The sequence below is a fragment of the Neoarius graeffei genome, chromosome 13 (genome assembly GCF_027579695.1).
Source record: "Neoarius graeffei isolate fNeoGra1 chromosome 13, fNeoGra1.pri, whole genome shotgun sequence".
In the NCBI taxonomy this organism is placed as follows: Eukaryota; Metazoa; Chordata; class Actinopteri; order Siluriformes; family Ariidae; genus Neoarius; species Neoarius graeffei.
In genome coordinates, this window is record NC_083581.1 from 36,550,513 (window position 1) to 36,571,238 (window position 20,726).

At 39.1% G+C, this 20,726-nt stretch overlaps 1 protein-coding gene across 3 annotated transcripts in view; it reads left to right on the top strand.

Moving 5' to 3' along the window:
• Positions 1 to 20,726, top strand: part of LOC132896664 (cyclin-dependent kinase-like 5) — a 201,651-nt gene that overhangs the window by 127,110 nt on the left and 53,815 nt on the right. For all 3 annotated transcript variants that reach the window (XM_060937649.1, XM_060937651.1, XM_060937650.1), the window contains exons 4-6: positions 8,748 to 8,793; positions 15,154 to 15,290; positions 18,236 to 18,356. In XM_060937649.1, coding sequence (XP_060793632.1) covers positions 8,748 to 8,793; positions 15,154 to 15,290; positions 18,236 to 18,356 — 304 coding nt within the window. The remainder of the gene's footprint in view (positions 1 to 8,747; positions 8,794 to 15,153; positions 15,291 to 18,235; positions 18,357 to 20,726) is intronic.

Here is a 20,726-nt window from a genome sequence, read left to right on the forward strand (position 1 = left end):
TTTTTTCTTTACCAAATTCTAACAGAAAACGAGAGCGCCCGAAAGGGAAAAACCTTGCCGAACCGCCATTTTGAATCCTCATTCATGGCTGTAATGCAAATGGCTTCCTCCTCGGTATACAAGTGCACTTCCATGGCAGGAAAACTACATTTTGCCGCCTATGTAGTCCCCTATTTATACAAAATTGAGTCATTCAGGATTCAGCCATGTTTTTGCTCGGCGTTAGCAAATTAGAGGTTTTTATCTTTCTCCTGAAATGTTTTCTTTTATTTCTTCTTCCTCAGGGTAGTAAAACTCGCTTTCACTGTGAACACTGTCGTTATCGCTATCCATGCTGTAAAATTAATGCTATTCTCCTGAGAAATGCGAAAATAAATGTTGACAAAAATTGCTACTATGTTTGTTGTTGTTGTTGTTGTTGTTGTTGTGAACGAGCGAGTCACCAGAGGTCTGTAACCGGGGTCCGTATCGTAGGATATGGACCCGCTCGCCAGCCAATCAGAGCGCAGGATTTGATGGAAATCGGACCGCGAAAAAAAATAAATATACATATGTTTCATATTTTAGATTCTTCAAAGTCACCAGCGTTTACCTTGATGACGCTTTACGCACTATTGGCATTATCTTAACCAGCTTCATGAGGTCGTCACCTGAAATGTCGTCAAAAGTTAATTTTTGGAATTTCTCGCCGCCTTAATGTGTTTGAGATCAAACAGTAAATAGTAAATAATAAAAATAGAGTAAGTAGCCCTATTCCACAACTGTAGTAATCCATATTATGTCAAGAAACCGCTCAACTAAGTAAAGAGAAACGACACCCATCATTACTTTAAGACATGAAGTGACTTTTAATTCGTAACAATTAAGAGAAAACATTGAATTCGAAGCTGCGTGCAAACTTTTGACTCACGCTGGACCTTTGCTCTGCTATTTTGTTTAAAATAGTGTTGCTTGGTGCTATCTTGTTCACCAACATATGTATGCTTGGGGTTTTTTGTGGTAAAATTTCTTTTTTTTTTTTTTCTTGACGCAACTTTGGCATCCCGGATACTCCGGTCAACAAAGCTAGTTAGGTCGGTAACTAAAGAGTTCACTGATGAAACCATTATTATTAAATCATAAACAAATCATATTCTGTGAAGACCCGAGTTGTTGATGGGATGATGGTGTTATCATTTATGTTACAGGATTGAAGCAGGCTGTTCTAAATAGAGCTTGCTAAGTGTGTCGGTGTGAAGTGTGTATGGCAGTAAAAGCAGGCATGTTTGTTTGTTTCGCTCTCTGTTCTACAGAGAGAATTTAGCTTCGGGTCCCAAATTAGAACACGGCTTGGGGGCTTAGCATCACGGGTGATGAAGCATATCCATACAACTGCACACACACGCGCACACACACATGTACACTGAAGCTGAAGTGTGAATACATGGCTTTAGACATGCTGAATGTTTGAGTTAAAATACTACCAGTTATAAATATCCTTATCATATCGTGTATTGGAATCGTGCGTAGGATGATGCATGTCAGTCTGGGAAAACCCTATTGACTTTCTTCACTATAAATACAGTATTTCTGAAACGTACAGGTTTCCTGAACTAAAATATGTTGCACTTTTGTATGCATCTCAACCACATGTAAAGAAAATTGCATTTTATTCTCCCACTCTTCTCAGTTCTCTATTATCACACTTTTTTTTTGTGGTTCTTTTTGCTTTACCTACTTTGCCGCACACATTTGGGAAGAAAGAGCAACATATTGTACTTTGAACATAGCTGTCTCATGTTGTAATGCCCTGCTTCACATCTCTCATAGCCGTTCTCGCGTTTGCATCTTTGCCCTCGCGTCTTTTTCTCAGGAGAGGCTGAAAGTAGAACAGAGGTGTTTGGAAGGAGACAGAGTAAGTATGTGTAAAATAGGACAGTACAGGCAAAGAGACAAATATGTTTCTGTTAGCACTACTTTATCACTTGCTGCTCAGTTTGCATGACAGGAACGACATGCAGCTGCCTAATGCCTACATTTTATTCCATTCAATTAAACACGCATTTCTTCACACTCCCTGCTAAGCATGTGTTCCTATTTTAAAAGTAGCTTACTTTTAATGACCACACAAGTACAGTACCAGTCAAAAGTTTGGACACACCTTCTAATTCAATGTTTTTTTCTTTATTTTTGTTAATTAAAAGACACTTCATGTCTTAAAGTGATGATGGGTGTCGTTTCTCTTTACTTAGTTGAGCAGTTTCTTGACATAATATGGATTACTACAGTTGTGGAATAGGGCTATTTACTGTATTTTCATTATTTATTATTTACTCTTTGATCTCAAACTCATTAAGAAGGTAAAAAAATTGCACTAATTAACTTTTGACGAGGCACCTGTTAACTGAAAAGCATTCCAGGTGACGACCTCATGAAGCTGGTTAAGATAATGCCAATAGTGATTTTGTAGCTGTGCATTTAAATATCTCATCTCATTATCTGTAGCCGCTTTATCCTGTTCTACAGGGTCGCAGGCAAGCTGGAGCCTATCCCAGCTGACTACGGGCGAAAGGCGGGGTACACCCTGGACAAGTCGCCAGGTCATCACAGGGCTGACACATAGACACAGACAACCATTCACACTCACATTCACACCTACGGTCAATTTAGAGTCACCAGTTAACCTAACCTGCATGTCTTTGGACTGTGGGGGAAACCGGAGCACCCGGAGGAAACCCACGCGGACACGGGGAGAACATGCAAACTCCACACAGAAAGGCCCTTGCCGGCCACGGGGCTCGAACCCGGACCTTCTTGCTGTGAGGCTACAGCGCTAACCACTACACCACCGTGCCGCCTAAATAGCTTCACATATCTCATAAATGAGAACTCTGTCAGCCACACCTACTGAATTAGTGATGTGCAGTCCATGAACGAGTCTTTCTTTTTGAGTGACTCTTTACAGTGAGTCGTTCATACAGGTTCACCAGCACAACTGATTCGTTTGTTTGTTTGTTTGTTTCCCTAATTCACCTCCTCCCAGTCAAATATACGCAATTGGTCAGAAACCTTTGGTATCACTACACAGAGTGCACAACAATGGGCTAATACCAATTAACAAACAGCAAGAAAGTGTGGACTAATGTGGACCCTGAATACTTGGCTCAGTTTCTTGAACTGTTCAAAATAATTGGTTCATTGAAATAAATCAATCTGCCCACCAATACATGGAAGTGTTTTGCTATGGTTTTTATGATGACATCCATATGCTTGCATACATATGAAATACAGATAACTGAAACGATATACATGTCATATTTATATAGCTTGTGTGCCCTATCACATCCGTAACAGTGAGTAAGCTACTTTGCAAAGCTAACCTGACATAGCAACAGCACTGAAAAGAGTGACATGTCTCCTTTAACCTTGCAATAAAACCTAGGAAAAGGTGAAATTGATCATTTTTCTTGATTTGTGCAATAAACACTATTAGATCGGAACAAATCATTTGTGAGAGCAGATGAATTAGGGAACACAAGACATCAGTAGACTTAGTCAAAACAATCTGCCAGTCATTTGCATTTGTATCATACGGGTGTCATGTAAGGGCGGTAGATGGGTGTAATCGCTGGAAGAGTTTACTGAAAGCACACTGGCAAACAGAGCCAAAACATCAGACAAAAGCAGAATGAGGAAACAGGCAAGCGTCATGCGAGGCACAAACAGAATGTCCAGGGCAGAGTCAGGAAAACAAAAACAGAGTTGGAAACCAGAATCTCAAAACAGGATCAGAAAGGCTCGGTAACGTGAGACACAAGGTACAGCGTGTGTACTTCGCAAAGTCTGTGTGTCAAAAGAATGCTTATAAGTACGCGCTGTGATTGCACTCTATTCAGGAACAGGTGCATGGCAATTAGCTCTAATGAGGTTAAGCAAGGCGCTGCGCATGAGTCGCAGCCTGTAGTGTGCACTGCACGCTCCGAGCGCCTATATGCATGGACGTGACAACACGATAACTAATTTGCCTAAGATTGAGAAAATCTCTATTCAAGTGTCACTTGTTGGGGCTTCATGTCATGCATTTTTTGGAAATAAATGATTTCCTGTTGGGTAGCATGCCTTACAAGCAATTCTACAATGCTGCAGATGTTAACAATGAAGAATATAAAATTCTTCGCATAGTTATCTTTAATGAAGTGAAGCACACAGTCATTTTTGTGGTGCCCTGGGAAGACCCTTCAGATGGAGAAATTGTGACATTTTCTACTACATATAGTTGAAGAATATGATGTTCTGAAGTGAAATATCAGAATGTTTCTTGTCTGCATGGGTCTCAGTAAAAAAAATAAAAAATTCTAACATTTTAAAGTCTGTGTTATGAAATCTAGGGAGCCAGATGCAAGTGCAGAAGTCCTTAGGATAAACAACTAATAAACAAAGAAAGACAGGTAAAAAAAATAGAACAACTAAAATAAAGGATTAGACTACGGCAAGAGAAGGCAAGGAAAGGGAAATTCAGCATGAAAAGCAAAACTACTCACAGTACAAATACAACAAAATAGTAATACAATACAACAGTGCTTGCCAACCAAGGAGGGAAAACATAGATCTTTGATAGGGGGTAATTAATTAAGGCAGGGCTTTTCAAAGTGTGGGGCGCGCCTCCCCTGGGGGGTGCCAGAGTTCTTCGGGGGGGCGCAACGTGAGGAAACATAAACCAGAATAAGTTACTATTGTGGACATTCAGCGAACTTCAGCTAGCCTTTACCAGAGACAAAATGGATCGATTTTTAGTACCTAAAGCTACAGTGAGTGAGGAGACAGAGTCTGGGCCAAGCAAAAAAACCAGACCCTCCAGGATTTGGCGATGTTGCGATTTGCAAATTCAACCAATCCCCGCAAATTCAGGGCGGTGTTGCAATTATATCCAATCACCGCAACCTTCCCGCAAATTTGACCAATCGTTGGCGTCGTCTTAAGGTGACGTCGCGCAGTGTTGCCAGATTGGGCGGTTTTAAGTGCATTTTGGCGGGTTTTGAACATATTTTGGACTGGAAAACGTCAGCAGTATCTGGCAACACTGCATGTGCGAGTCAGTGTTTATATAGGCTTAAATTCTGTTACTGAAAGTGTGTTATGTTTACAGTGAAGGACTGTGTGCACTTTACATTATTTTTTTACTTAATACAAGAAATTAATGGATGCCAACATTTTTGCCAAAATGGTATTTTATTTTCCATTCTTTAGGCAGCTTCAGCATCATACTGTGAGATTCTGTTCAATTTTTTTTTCTTCTATGAAGCCTGAGCCATTTATTTTATTAGTTTATAATTATTGTTTAATTTAGTCTTCAGGAGAGACTGCCTGCACACAGTACTAGTATTAATAGTTTTTTTTTCTTACATGAAAGCTGAGGCATTTATATTATATTTTAAGGTAACATCATGTTGTGCTGTGAGGTTCTATGCACTTTAACTTTTGAACCAACAGGTGCATTTGGATAAGTAAAGCCTATTTTTCTGCATTTTTGTAGTCCTGGTAATCCTTTATATTGGTAAAGTTGTTTATAGGACCATTTCTCAGTGTCTTTGTTTTTTTTAATCAATAGTTTTTCGGTAATAACTTAATATTTAACATATCACTCAATTTTAATCACAAAAAGAGAAAATCGCAACAATTTCTCGCAACTTTCACTTCTTCCCGCAATGTAATCGCAACAAAAACCTAAAAAACACCGCAACTTTCATCGCAATTTTTTGGAAAACCCCCCGCAACATCAGACATTTTAGCCCGCAACAATCACAAAAAAGGCCCGCGGAATCCTGGGGGTGACTGAAAAAAGAAGGAAGTATGACCACGATTATTTAAAGTTTGGATTTTCATGGACTGGATCTGAAGATGCTCCACTGCCACAGTGTGTTGTCTGCCAAGAGGTGCTAGCTAACGATGCTATGAGATGTTTAAAATGTGTAAAAAAAAAATTTTAAAAAGAAAAGCACAGATGTTTAAAATGTGTAAAAGAAAAAAATAAAAATGTGTACAACAACCATTTTTTTAAAATACGAATGGAACATTAAGTTTAGCAACAACAAAAATTGTGAGGGGGGGGCGCTGTTGTTTATTTGCTCTCTGAGGGGGGGCTGACTCTCCCACACTTTGAAAACCCCTGAATTAAGGGAAAACAAAACAGGTGAGAGGCAGATAATAAGGGAAGCAATTCAGAAATGTGAGTGAGGGTCCCCACTGGTGTTTGGGGGTTGGTTGGGGCAGTGGATTGTCTGTGATGAATTTTACAGTCTGGTTACATCCAAAAGTGAAAATGGAGAAGACATAGATTCATGGGCATTTTGACGAGTGGTATCTGATTACAAGTGGATTCGGCTCAATTACGCATGACCAGAGTCTTCCACGAGGCTAGGCAGACATATTGCAGACGTATTGCTAAAGCTAGCAAGCTAGTCAACAGGCATGAGCGCTATATTATACAAATAGCAATGTTCGCTGTTTACATTCATTATGATAATATTAGGTGTTTTCTTACATGTGAATAAGACATGCAGTAGTTTGGTATAACAAGAACGTGCTACGCTCCTCTCTCTCGTGGACTCGTCTTCCAGCAGTAGTCAGGCAGTGCGCATTCATACTGTATGTTTTGGAGGAGTGGCTTTGGAGGGAGCACTGAAGGGAGAAGGTGGGGTTTTTTCAGTTGGATAGTTTCAAAATCTAGCCATTCTTACAAGTTTCTCCAAATTACCTACCCTAGCTTCAAAGGCACTAACCGTTTTTCTTTTTTGGAGGTTTGCCAGAGCAACATCTAATGGGTTGTCACAAATCACCACACATTTACACGCTCACATAGTCCACTGTTTGCTAAATAAGCTGTAGCTGATATTTTATTACTGCACTGTTTGTGGTAATGTAAAAGGACCAGGACTGTTAAAAAATTTTATAGCAGCTCTGCGTGGATGGTTAAAAAAATATGTAGTATAACTCCAGCAAGAGGCTGATTTTTAATATTTTAATGACTTTTTTTTTTGCTTTTGTGTTATAAGCCTGAATAGATGGATTAAAATTATAAGGATTTTTTTTTCAAGAATTGTATTCATTTTGGCGGCGTAGTGGTTAGCACTGTCGCCTCACAGCAACAAGGTCCTGGGTTTGAGCCCAGTGGCCGGCGAGGGCCTTTCTGTGTGGAGTTTGCATGTTCTCCCCGTGTACGCGTGGGTTTCCTCCGGGTGCTCCGGTTTCCCCCACAGTCCAAAGACATGCAGGTTAGGTTAACTGGTGACTCTAAATTGAGCGTAGGTGTGAATGTGAGTGTGAATGGTTGTCTGTGTCTATGTGTCAGCCCTGTGATGACCTGGCGACTTGTCCAGGGTGTACCCCGCCTTTCGCCCGTAGTCAGCTGGCATAGGCTCCAGCTCGCCCATGACCCTGCACAGGATAAGCAGTTATGGATAATGGATGGATGGATGTATTCATTTTGGCCTTAAAGTATATAAACAAGCGAGAAAACCATAAAGACACTATGTAAAACATATTTTGTGTAAAAATATTTTTAAAAATACCATATGTAGCCTTTATCATAACCATGCAGGAAAATTATATTGTTCTCTGTTCTGGGGTTCACTCATTATTTCTTTCTCTTTTTTTTTTTTTAAAACAAGTTGCAGTTTTGAGATTTAATCTGACATGAAACCGCATAAGAGTGATTCCACGCTTATGGGTACTGAAATGGGGACATGAACTTATTTTTAAAAATTCACCTAAAACCATTTCTTTTTTTACCATCAGGTCACAAAACATGTAATCTTTAATGAATGATATGTTAAAAGATAACTTTAATTTTCTGAGATGTAATAAAAACATATTTATATGCCAAAGTCAGAACGTAACAGAAGTGTTGTGGACATATATATTCTCAATTTTAACAATGTAGAATTACTTTTTGAAACATAGGAAGGTGATGTTTTAGCAAATATAATTAATAAACATGTGTAGTAGAATAAACATACACATTCTTTCAATAAGATTAACATGGTATATAGCTAGATTGTAATTAATTTGTAACAGACGCCAGATGGACAATCGTAACAGAAGTAATGTAACAGACATCATTTTGGAACTCATAGGCTTGACTTTGGCATATAAATATGTTTTTATTACATCTCAGAAAATTAAAGTTATCTTTTAACATATCATTCATTAAAGATTACATGTTTTGTGACCTGATGGTAAAAAAAGAAATGGTTTTAGGTGAATTTTTAAAAATAAGTTCATGTCCCCATTTCAGTACCCATAAGCGTGGAATCACTCATAAGCAAAATGGAAAGTCAGTTCTAGAGCCTGTACACTGAAACACTGAAACACTCCATCCTCCACAAAACTAATGTCTACATTAGCTTATTATGTCTCGTTTGTGATATGTAGGCATATTATATATATATATATATATATATATATATATATATATATATATATATATATATATATATATATATATATATAATCCTACAGCAGTCAAAATATACTTTAATTGCTTATTTTTTCTGATAACTGCTTTAATTGTTTGAGTGTTTTTGTTCCTTGCTGCTGTGCGAACAGCCTTTTGTTTAGTGGGCTGCAGCACTGGAGCTCCCGGGCTAATGAAGTGCAATAAAGGGTGTGTTTTTCATTACGGCCTGCTGCTGGGGAATGTTATTGTGTGGCATAACGACCCTCAGAGCTGCAGCTTCATCCCTAATCACCAAACCTTCCTTTTATTACAGGAGACTAATGAAATCGTGGCTATTAAGAAGTTCAAGGACAGCGAAGGTAAGACACTGACAAAATCAAACAGGAATCAGAGATATCTCAGAGATTAATAGGAAAATGCCTTTTTTTTTTAATTTACAGAGATGTCCTCGGCGTCTGCTCCATTCCCTCAACCCTGAATTAATTTATCAAGTAATTACAAATTCTGGGCCTCTCATACCTTCGAGATAAATGATGAGATTACTGTAGGACAATCTTTAACTCTTATTTGACACATAAATATTGCAAATGCAGCAGCTAGAAATATAATTGCTACATATATACATTTTTCGACACACTGCAGCTTGATCATTTACAGTACGTACAGTGGTGCTTGGAAGTTTGTGAACCCTTTAGAATTTTCTGGACTCCTGCATAAATATGACCTAAAACATCATCAGATTTCCACACAAGTCCTAAAAGTAGATAAAGAGAACCCGGTTAAACAAATGAGACAAAAATATTATACTTGGTCATTTATTTATTGAGGAAAATGATCCAATATTACATATCTGTGAGTGGCAAAAGTATGTGAACCTTTGCTTTCAGTATCTGGTGTGCAGCAATAACTGCGACTAAACGTTTCCGGTAACTGTTGATCAGTCCTGCACACCGGCTTGGAGGAATTTTAGCCCATTCCTCCATACAGAACAGCTTCAACTCTGGGATGTTGGTGGGTTTCCTCACATGAACTGCTCGCTTCAGGTCCTTCCACAACATTTCGATTGGACTAAGGTCAGGACTTTGACTTGGCCATTCCAAAACATTAACTTTATTCTTCTTTAACCATTCTTTGGTAGAACGACTTGTGTGCTTAGGGTCGTTGTCTTGCTGCATGACCCACCTTCTCTTGAGATTCAGTTCATGGACAGATGTCCTGACATTTTCCTTTAGAATTCGCTAGTATAATTCAGAATTCATTGTTCCATCAATGATGGCAAGCCGTCCTGGCCCAGATGCAGCAAAACGGGCCCAAACCATTCAAAGATCAAAAATTCAAAGATTCTTTATTGTCAAATCACTAAATATCCAGGACATAAAGTATAGGAGAATCAAAATGCCGTTTCTCTCTCACCTTACTTGTAAAAAAAAACAGATAAAGATTACACAAAAAAGGAAAAAAAATTAAGAAAAACAATATATATAAATATTTATAAATATAGATTAAAAATACACTCTAAAAATCAAACAGTGTACAAAATAGCAGTAGTGCAAATACAGTACAATATCTACCGGAGAAGGTGCTAGAAGAGCAGCTTATGAGGTGTATAAGAACAGTAGTGCAAATGAGCAATAGCAGCAGCAGATACAGCAGTAATGCTAATGTTTGTGATGTGATGTGCAAACGGGTGAGATAGTTTCTTGTGTGAATGAATGTATTACAGACCAGGGGTAGGGGGTAGGTAGTGAACAGAGTTCAGCATCCTGACAGCCTGGTGGATGAAGCTGTTTAGCAGTCTTGTGGAGCGGGTCCGGAGGCTCCGGTACCTTTTCCCTGAGGGCAGGAGGCTGAAGAGTTAGTGTGAAGGGTGGGAGGTGTTACCAGCGATGCTGATGGCTTTGCGGGTGAGACGGGAGTGATAGATGTCCGTAAGGGAGGGCTGAGGGGTACTGATGATCTTGCTGGCCGTGTTCACTATGCGTTGCAGAGTCTTCCGGCAGGAGGCACTGCCAGCCTCCATACCACGCAGTGATGCAGCCAGTGAGGACACTTTCAATGGTGCCCCTGTAGAATGAGCACATGATGGGGGATGGGACTCGTGCACTCCTCAGTTTGTGGAGGAAGTAGAGGCGAGTTTGAGCCTTCTTGGCCAGCGATGCGGTGTTGTTGGACCAGGAGAGGTCCTCAGCGATGTGCATCCCTAGGAATTTGGTGCTGCTCACCCTCTCCACTGCAGCACCATGATACTACCACCACCGTGTTTCACAGATGGGATAAGGTTTTTATGCTGGAATACAGAGTTTTCCTTTCTCCAAACATAACGTTTCTCATTTCAACCGAAAAGTTCTATTTTGGTCTCATCCGTCCACAAAACATTTTTCCAGTAGCCTTCTGGCTTGTCCACGTGATCTTTTGCAAACTGCAGATGAGCAGCAAGTTGCTTAGAAGTTACCCTGGGGTCCTTTGTGACCTCACCGACTATTACACGCCTTGCTCTTGGAGTGATCTTTGTTGGTCGACCACTCCTGGGGAGGGTAACAATGGTCTTGAATTTCCTCCATTTGTACACAATCTGTCTGACTGTGGATTGGTGGAGTCCAAACTCTTTTTAGAGATGGTTTTGTAACCTTTTCCAGCCTGATGAGCATCAACAACACTTTTTCTGAGGTCCTCAGAAATCTCCTTTGTTCGTGCCATGATACACTTCCACAAACGTGTTGTGAAGCTCAGACTTTGATAGATCCCTGTTCTTTAAATAAAACAGGGTGCCCACTCACACCTGATTGTCGTCCCATTGATTGAAAACACCTGACTCTAATTTCACCTTCAAATTAACTGCTAATCCTAGAGGTTCACATACTTTTGCCACTCACAGATATGTAATATTGGATCATTTTCCTCAATAAATAAATGACCAAGTATAATATTTTTGTCTCACTTGTTTAACTGGGTTCTCTTTATCTACTTTTAGGACTTGTGTGAAAATCTGATGATGTTTTAGGTCATATTTATGCAGAAATATAGAAAATTCTAAAGGGTTCACAAACTTTCAAGCACCACCGTATCGTATTCGAGATCTTAGCATATTTTTAGTCTCATTATTCAAATATAAGAAAAACAAGATCAGATATACTAACATAAGACATTTTTGCAATTCTAGGTTTGTGGTTTCATCTTTTTATGTATCAGTTTCTACTTTATACCACTGCTAAGTAATATTAGCTTGGGATATTGTATCAATATGTCAGTGTGTAATGTGTAATGAAATTATACTGTTCACCAGATTGTGCTGAAAAAGACGGCGATAACTGTAAAATCTACTTTGCTGTTTAAATTAAAATTTAAGTTTAATTCACTTGGCATTGTCATAAAGCAGATTTATACCGTAGAAATTGCTGGATATACTCTGTTCTACTGTTAAGACGCTTTGGAAGACGCTAGAAGTGTATGGATGCCCGAAAAGACTGATGCGGCTCATTAAGCTCTTCCATGAGAACATGTCTGGGAAAGTTTTGATCGGAGGAGACATTAGTGAAGCTTTTCCTGTCAATCATAGTGTCAAACAGGGATGCGTTCTTGCCCCGACATTGTTTGTTTATACTGTTCCTTACAGCAGTTCTAGAGACTATGTGCACTAACCTAGATAAAGGAGTCTACATCAGGACTCGATCGGAAGGCAAACTCTTTAATCTTGCCAGACTCAAGTCCTCAACCAACACTCGGCAAATTTGTGTGCGAGAACTGCTGTATGCAGATGACTCTACATTTGTAGCAACATATTTGGATGACATGCAGGAAATCATTGATCGCTTTGCCACAGATGCAACCCTCTTTGGATTGAAAATCAATACCACGAAAATAGAACTCCTGTACTAACCCTCACCTGAGCCACAGGCAAGGTCAAACAACGTTGTTTTAGTCAATGGAACGCCTTTTAGGAGTTCTGAGGGTTTCGTCTACTTAGGCAGTGCAGTTACAACACAAACACATCAGACTTGGAGGTAGACCGCCGGATTCAAGCTGCCACCAAAGCCTTTGGTGCATTACAAAAGTAACTATGGTCTCACCATGACATCAAGAGAACCACCAAGTTGAAAGTATACAATGTCTTACTATCTTAATAGTCTTACTATCTCTGCTTTACGCCACCGAATGCATGGCGCTCTGCTGTAAACATTTCAAGAAACTGACCAGGATACAACTCCGACACCTGCATCAAATCCTGAAAATAAGATGGCAGGACAAGGTCCCCGATGTACTGTAGAAGTCCTCAGACGAGCCAATACAGTAAGCGTGGAAGCCCTGATCACAGCCTCCCAACTTCGTTGGGCTGGACACATCTGGCGCATGCCTGACACATGACTACCCAAAACCGTTTTCTATGGAGAACTGAGCCGAGGAAAGAGGAGACAAGGAGGACAGAAACTGAGGTACAAAGACATCTTGAAGAGGAACATGAAGAATGCCGGAATTATCGATCAGATGTGGGAAAGAGATGCCTCGGATAGAGCAACATGGTGAAGCATAGTTAAAAGCTCAGTGTCTGCAATTGAAGACAAGCGTCAAAGGGAGTATACGAGGGCTCACGAAGCCAGACATCCCATGGTAGCTCAGCCAGGCCGTTCGTGCCACCGCTGCAGACAACTCTGTTGCTCTGGTGTGGGTCTCGCAGCCCATCTGCGTTTCTGTGCAGCCTAATGAAGCAGTCATCATCGCTAGCGATGGACCGCCGATGACTGTTAAGACAAATGGAGTTGTGTGCATTTAAGGGAACAGCTTGGCCTAAAATTAAATTTACGCCTTTCTTGCTACTCTAAATGTTGTGATTAATCGTGAAAGTTTCCAAGTTAGCTATTTACCAAGTTAGGCAAGTTGATATGTATCAGTTGAGAAGTATTACGCACTAAATGTCACATAGACCAGTTGACTAATACATTAATTATCCGCTGCTTTGGGGATAAGTGATGGACATGAGCTTCCATTCTGCGCACTCTCAGTTTCAGAGCCATGTGCATTTTAAGAATTGATACATTCTTTAATAGTATAATATGATATACATATGCATTATTTTGCACATTTCTCACCTTGGTTTATTTCTTTTCATTATTAACAGTGTAGCCGAAAAACATCGAAGCTGGATATTGCCTTAGTGGTGGTTAACTGAAGTATGGTTTGACATGTTCTTTGCTGTTGTTTATCAGCACGAAAACAACAGCATGAAAAATCACAATGTCACCTACATTGCTGAATTGCTGATCTAATAATAAAAAATGAACAGTCGTTCCCAAGCCTATGACGAACTGTTATCTAAAAAATTAACAAAGGGATGTCACAGAGCTTTAAAAAAATATTCAGGTCAATTTTGAAAACAAATCACTTTCTTTCTCAGCACATAGTTTGGCGTCACTCAAACTCAGGTACGGTAGGTGTGTCCCAACGTGTCATGGTCTATTAGAAGTAATTTGGATGATAATATTGTTGTAATTTGATTTGTATACTTAATTATATAGTATTTTTCAATATTACAAATGTATTCTTCTGTTTCATGAAACTGCATGTCTAAATGATATATTGTTGAGCCTTCCACTTCTTTCACTACGTTCAGACTGCAACCTGAAACGACCCATATCCGATTTGTTGTGAAATCCGATTTTTTTGTTAGGCCGTTCACATTACCAATTATATGAGACTTGTATGCGATCTCCAATATGAACGGAAAACGACCCAAAAGTGTCCTGTATGCGCAAATTGACACGTGATAAGCACATTTACGTAATACGTAAACAAAAAAAAGCGCACTCTTCAAGTTTGCAAGTAAAGCATGGAGATGAGGCGAGACCTGGCGATGTGGTTTTTGTGGCGGCGGCGGAACTCACACAATAATCTGATTAATGTGGGCAGCAGACTAATGAGACCGAAGGTGTCAAATTACTGGAAATTTCCAGAACAACCTTATAATCTTGTAATACAGGATGGTTTAAGTTATAAATCAGTTATAGAAACTGTTTTATTTAATCAGGCTAACAGATAAACATCCAGGTCCCTACCAAATCCACCATTAGCTTGATCAATTCTATAAAAGTCTATTTAAATTCTGAAAACTGTACAAATGTTGTTGTTTCCCACCAAAGAGGCGGGATTAGCCAACACAGAATAGTGACGTTTGTCTCTTGTTGATGACGTGTAGGTCGCATGAATGCGACCTGTCCAGTCAGACTGCAGTCGCATGTGAAAATAACGGATATGCATCGGAATTAGGACCACATATCCAAGTGGCCTGGGTCGCATGTGAAAAAATCGGATCTGTGTCGTTCAGATTGTCAATAACAAATCGGATACAGGTCGCATATGGGCAAAAAAAATCGGATATGGGTCGTTTCAGGGTGCAGTCTGAACGTAGTCTTTCAGTCCAGTTTTTGGCTACATTAGCTGTCTTGCTCCAGTGAAAACATGAAAAAGAGATCTTCAGCCACCAAACATGTCTCAGTTAAGGTGAAAATAGTGTAAATAACATTTTAGCTGAACTCTCACTTCAATACGGATGTAGACTTTTGTAGCTAGTAGGCAGAGTCCCACTCTGAGACAACTCTGTAGATTAATGAGCTCAGGTGGGTGTGTATCTATGTAGGACAGGCATAAAAAAAAATACAGTAGCACTTCTGGGAGCCTTGTGCACTCCCTTTATCTTTGTTTTAAGTCCTGATGTTCTCCTCATGCAGAGAATGAGGATGTGAAGGAGACGACGCTGCGGGAGCTGAAGATGCTCCGCACACTCAAGCAGGAAAACATCGTGGAGCTGAAGGAGGCATTCCGGCGCCGGGGAAAACTCTACCTGGTGTTTGAGTATGTGGAGAAGGTACACGCAGGGAAGCAGCTCTGTGGGATGCTTCGGCTAAGTGACTTTAATTTTAGCGAGACAGCAACTGGGTGACAAACATTATTGACAGTGCAAATGAAGTCAAAGGTGTTTAAACACTAATAATGCACATACACAGTAACAGAGAGAGAGAAATATTTAATTGAAATACAATCTTGTTTGGAATGCTTTACACAAGAATTTCCTGTGAAAAAGTGATCCTTTGCAGATAGCAAATAAAGGTTATGCAACATATGCATAGAATAGACATATGCATAGGTCCATCACATTATTTATAGGTTCTATTACATTATTATAGGTTTAAAAGGTTATATATATATATTATTTATAGGTTATATCATATTATATTATAGGTTTAAAGTTTTAAGGTGTTTGTGGCAGTTGTATTCGGACACCTAGGGCACGACATTTTCGGTTTGTTGCGCTTTGAGTTACTGACAGCAACTGCTTTTAAATACATGTATTTACTTAAATACGTATATTTACTTTTTACATAATTTTTATTGGTGTGGTAATGTTTTAATTTCCTTCTATTTTCTTTTTGTAAGAGCATAGAGACTTTGTTTATATGCTCCAAATACCGTACATATTATTATTATTATTATTATTATTATTATTAATAGACACATATCATGAAATGACATCCTCAGAAATGTTCTTACTTAAGTCTTTCCTTTTCTTATGTTCTTACTTCGGTCATCACTTTTCTTTACATTCTTACTTTGGTTCATGCTTTTCTTTACGTTCTTGCTTAGGTCCTCACTTTTCTTTATGCTCTTACTTTGGTCCTCGCTTTTCTTTTTGTTCTTATTTAAGTGCTCGCTTTTCTTTACGTTCTTGCTTCGATCCTCGCTTTTCTTTACGTTCTTACTTCAGTCCTCGCTTGTCTTTTTGTTCTTACTTTGGTCCTCACTTTTCTTTATGTTCTTAGTTTGGTCCTCACTTTTCTTTATGTTCTTACTTCGGTCCTTGCTTTTCTTTATGTTCTTACTTCTGTCCTCACTTTTCTTTTTGTTCTTACTTAGGTCCTCACTTTTCTTTATGTTCTTACTTCGGTCCTTGCTTTTCTTTATGTTCTTACTTCTGTCCTCACTTTTCTTTTTGTTCTTACTTAGGTCCTCACTTTTCTTTATGCTCTTACTTTGGTCCTCGCATTTCTTTTTGTTCTTATTTAAGTGCTCGCTTTTCTTTATGTTCTTACTTCGGCCCTCGCTTTTCTTTTTGTTTTTACTTAGGTGCTCACTTTTCTTTACATTCTTACTTCGGTCCTCACATTTCTTTATGTTCTTACTTAGGTCCTCACTTGTCTTTTTGTTCTTACTTAGGTGCTCACTTTTCTTTATGTTCTTACTTTGGTCCTCACTTGTCTTTTTGTTCTTACTTAGGTGCTCACTTTTCTTTATGTTCTTACTTTGGTCCTCACTTGTCTTTTTGTTCTTACTTAGGTGCTCACTTTTCTTTATGTTCTTACTTTGGTCCTCACTTTGCTTTATTTCGGTCCTCGCTTTTCTTTTTGTTTTTACTTAGCTGCTCACTTTTCTTTACATTCTTACTTCGGTCCTCACATTTCTTTATGTTCTTACTTTGGTCCTCACTTGTCTTTTTGTTCTTACTTAGGTGCTCACTTTTCTTTATGTTCTTACTTTGGTCCTCGCTTGTCTTTTTGTTCTTACTTAGGTGCTCACTTTTCTTTATTTTCTTACTTCTGTCCTCACTTTTCTTTTTGTTCTTACTTAGGTCTTCGCTTTTCTTTATGTTCTTACTTTGGTCCTCACTTTGCTTTATTTCGGTCCTCGCTTGTCTTTTTGTTCTTACTTAGGTGCTCACTTTTCTTTATGTTCTTACTTCTGTCCTCACTTTTCTTTTTGTTCTTACTTAGGTCTTCGCTTTTCTTTATGTTCTTACTTTGGTCCTCACTTTGCTTTATTTCGGTCCTCGCTTGTCTTTTTGTTCTTACTTAGGTGCTCACTTTTCTTTATGTTCTTACTTCTGTCCTCACTTTTCTTTATGTTCTTACTTCTGTCCTCACTTTTCTTTTTGTTCTTACTTAGGTCCTCACTTTTCTTTATGTTCTTACTTAGGTCTTCACTTTTCTTTATGTTCTTACTTTGGTCCTCACTTTGCTTTATTTCGGTCCTCGCTTTTCTTTTTGTTTTTACTTAGGTGCTCACTTTTCTTTACATTCTTACTTTGGTCCTTGCTTTTCTTTTTGTTTGTACTTCTGTCCTCACTTGTCTTTATCTTCTTACTTCGGTCCTCACATTTCTTTATGTTCTTACTTAGGTCCTCGCTTGTCTTTTTGTTCTTACTTAGGTGCTCACTTTTCTTTATGTTCTTACTTCGGTCCTCGCTTTTCTTTATGTTCTTACTTCGGTCCTTGCTTTTCTTTTTGTTCTTAATTAGGTCCTCACTTTTTTATATGTTGTTACTTAAGCCCTCACTTTTCCTTATAATCTTACATAAGTACTCATTTTAGCTTATGTTCTTACATACAGTAAGTCCTCACGTTTCTTTATGTTCTTACATAAAGTGCTTTTATTCACAGAATAGCATACATATATGCATGCAAGCATAACTGTATCAAAAATGGAAAATACAGAATTGGCGCATCTGTACTTGCATGTTTCTCTGAAAAAGAATTCCAGTGAAGTGTCTAAACACAAATAGAAATGTATACCATTCTGTAATTGTCATGACACAACTCTTGCAAGGTTTGTTTTGTTGATTTTTTTTTTTTTTTTTGCTCCCCTTTATGGCAAGTAAACATTTAACAAGTTTAGGTGCTCAAAATATGTGCATTGACAATTTATTGTACACAAAACTACGTATGTGCATATTTGTTCTATGACCTCATGTTCTGCATGAGGCCAGTGTTTTATTTATTTTTACCTTAAAGAGTTTTCTTTTTGTTACCGCTGGTGTAGAACATGCTGGAGTTACTGGAAGAGCTGCCTAATGGAGTGCCGCTAGACAAAGTGAGAAACTACATCTACCAGCTGATCAAAGCCATCCACTGGTGCCATAAGAACGACATAGTGCACAGGGGTAAGAGAATGATCTGGTCTGTTGGAGCAATTTGCCAACTTAGGTTGGAGCATTGACAACTTTGCAGTTGTAAAATGAGTGTGGATTGTTTGAGCTCCTCTAGAACTCATTGCCACTCTTGCACACCTCAGCCAGAGAACTGGAGCTACTGATGATGAGTGAATGGTTTCTTATGAGAAGTTAAGCCTGTATTATTAGCTTTGAGCTCTTCAACATGCTGCATGTGTCATAAATACAGCCTCTTTTGGCTAAATGTATGACTGCAGATGCCCAAACCATCAAGATGACCTATGCTAGATGACCTACTAAAGTAAAAGCAGCACTGGCGGAGAGCTGGGCTTTAACTAGGCCATTGTGGAGGAGGTGCCAAAATAAGCAAAAGCCGCTGTCCCAATTGTAGGCAGCCTGTTTTTGCTCTTGAGCTCTTAAATGCAGCATCGTCTGCTTTATTTGTGCGCCATAAGAGGGCACAAAGAAATAATACTGAAAGAATTATCATGGCACAAATTTGAAGACTTCGCAAGAACTTAAATTCCTGAACTATAAGAGCCATCTACAAAGGCATGGGAAATAAATGGAGTCGTGTATTCAAATTAAAAAATTTTGAATTTACAGGTTTTCCTCTTGCCACAAGTTGAGTCAATCAGCCAAGACGTGTTTAGAAACTCATCTCATCTCATCTTCTCTAGCCGCTTTATCCTTCTACAGGGTCGCAGGCAAGCTGGAGCCTATCCCAGCTGACTACGGGCGAAAGGCGGGGTACACCCTGGACAAGTCACCAGGTCATCACAGGGCTGACACATAGACACAGACAACCATTCACACTCACATTCACACCTACGGTCAATTTAGAGTCACCAGTTAACCTAACCTGCATGTCTTTGGACTGTGGGGGAAACCGGAGCAAACCCACGCGGACACGGGGAGAACATGCAAACTCCGCACAGAAAGGCCCTCGCCAGCCACGGGGCTCAAACCCGGACCTTCTTGCTGTGAGGCGACAGTGCTAACCACTACACCACCGTGCCACCCTGTTTAGAAACTAACATTTGTTTTTTACATTTGCATTGTAGTTACCATGGTAGTGTAGTTAAAAAGTAATGGAGGTCTATCTCAACCAAAATATTTTTTGGAATTATTTTTCCCTCAAACCCCAATCTTAATGTCATGTGGTTTAGAACTTAATATAATCTATAAATATTAACAAAACTTTTAATAGTATTGTAGGAGTGGCCATCTTGGACATTTGGAAAGACTTTTTTTGTTGTTGTTCAAGATTATAAGAGGTTCAGAGTTAATATTTGAAGGTGGAATTGTAGCAAAAATTTGAAATTGATGCAGATAATATATTTACAGTTTGAATTTAAAGTTATAAATAATGACCACAACCTTCTTATTTAAATGATCAACTATAGCTTAACCAGGCAACTTTAAATGCTAAACGATGAATGTACTTGAAGAGTGCTAGCACATATACATATAAGAGTTTGAGGATGTGTTTATGGAAATAATTGTGAGCTCCACTGCTTGTTAGCTACAGTGGTGCTTGAAAGTTTGTGAACCCTTTAAAATTTTCTATATTTCTGCATAAATATGACCTAAAACATCATCAGATTTTCACACAAGTCCAAAGAGTAGATAAAGAGAACCCAGTAAAACAAATGAGACAAAAATATTATACTTGGTCATTTATTTATTGAGGAAAATGATCCAATATTACATATCTGTGAGTGGCAAAAGTATGTGAACCTCTAGGATTAGCAGTTAATTTGAAGGTGAAATTAGAGTCAGGTGTTTTCAATCAATGGGATGACAATCAGGTGTGAGTGGGCACCCTGTTTTATTTAAAGAACAGGGATCTATCAAAGTCTGATCTTCACAACACATGTTTGTGGAAGTGTATGGAAGTGTATCATGGCATGAACAAAGGAGATTTCTGAGGAGCTCAGAAAAAGCGTTGTTGATGCTCATCAGGCTGGAAAAGGTTACAAAACCATCTCTAAAGAGTTTGGACTCCACCAGTCCACAGTCAGACAGATTGTGTACAAATGGAGGAAATTCAAGACCATTGTTACCCTCTCCAGGAGTGGTCGACCAACAAAGATCACTCCAAGAGCAAGGCGTGTAATAGTCGGCGAGGTCACAAAGGACCCCAGGGTAACTTCTGAGCAACTGAAGGCCTCTCTCACATTGGCTAATGTTAATGTTCATGAGTCCACCATCAGGAGAACACTGAACAACAATGGTGTGCATGGCAGGGTTGGAAGGAGAAAGCCACTGCTCTCCATAAAGAACATTGCTGCTCATCTGCAGTTTGCTAAAGATCATGTGGACAAGCCAGAAGGCTATTGGAAAAATGTTTTGTGGACG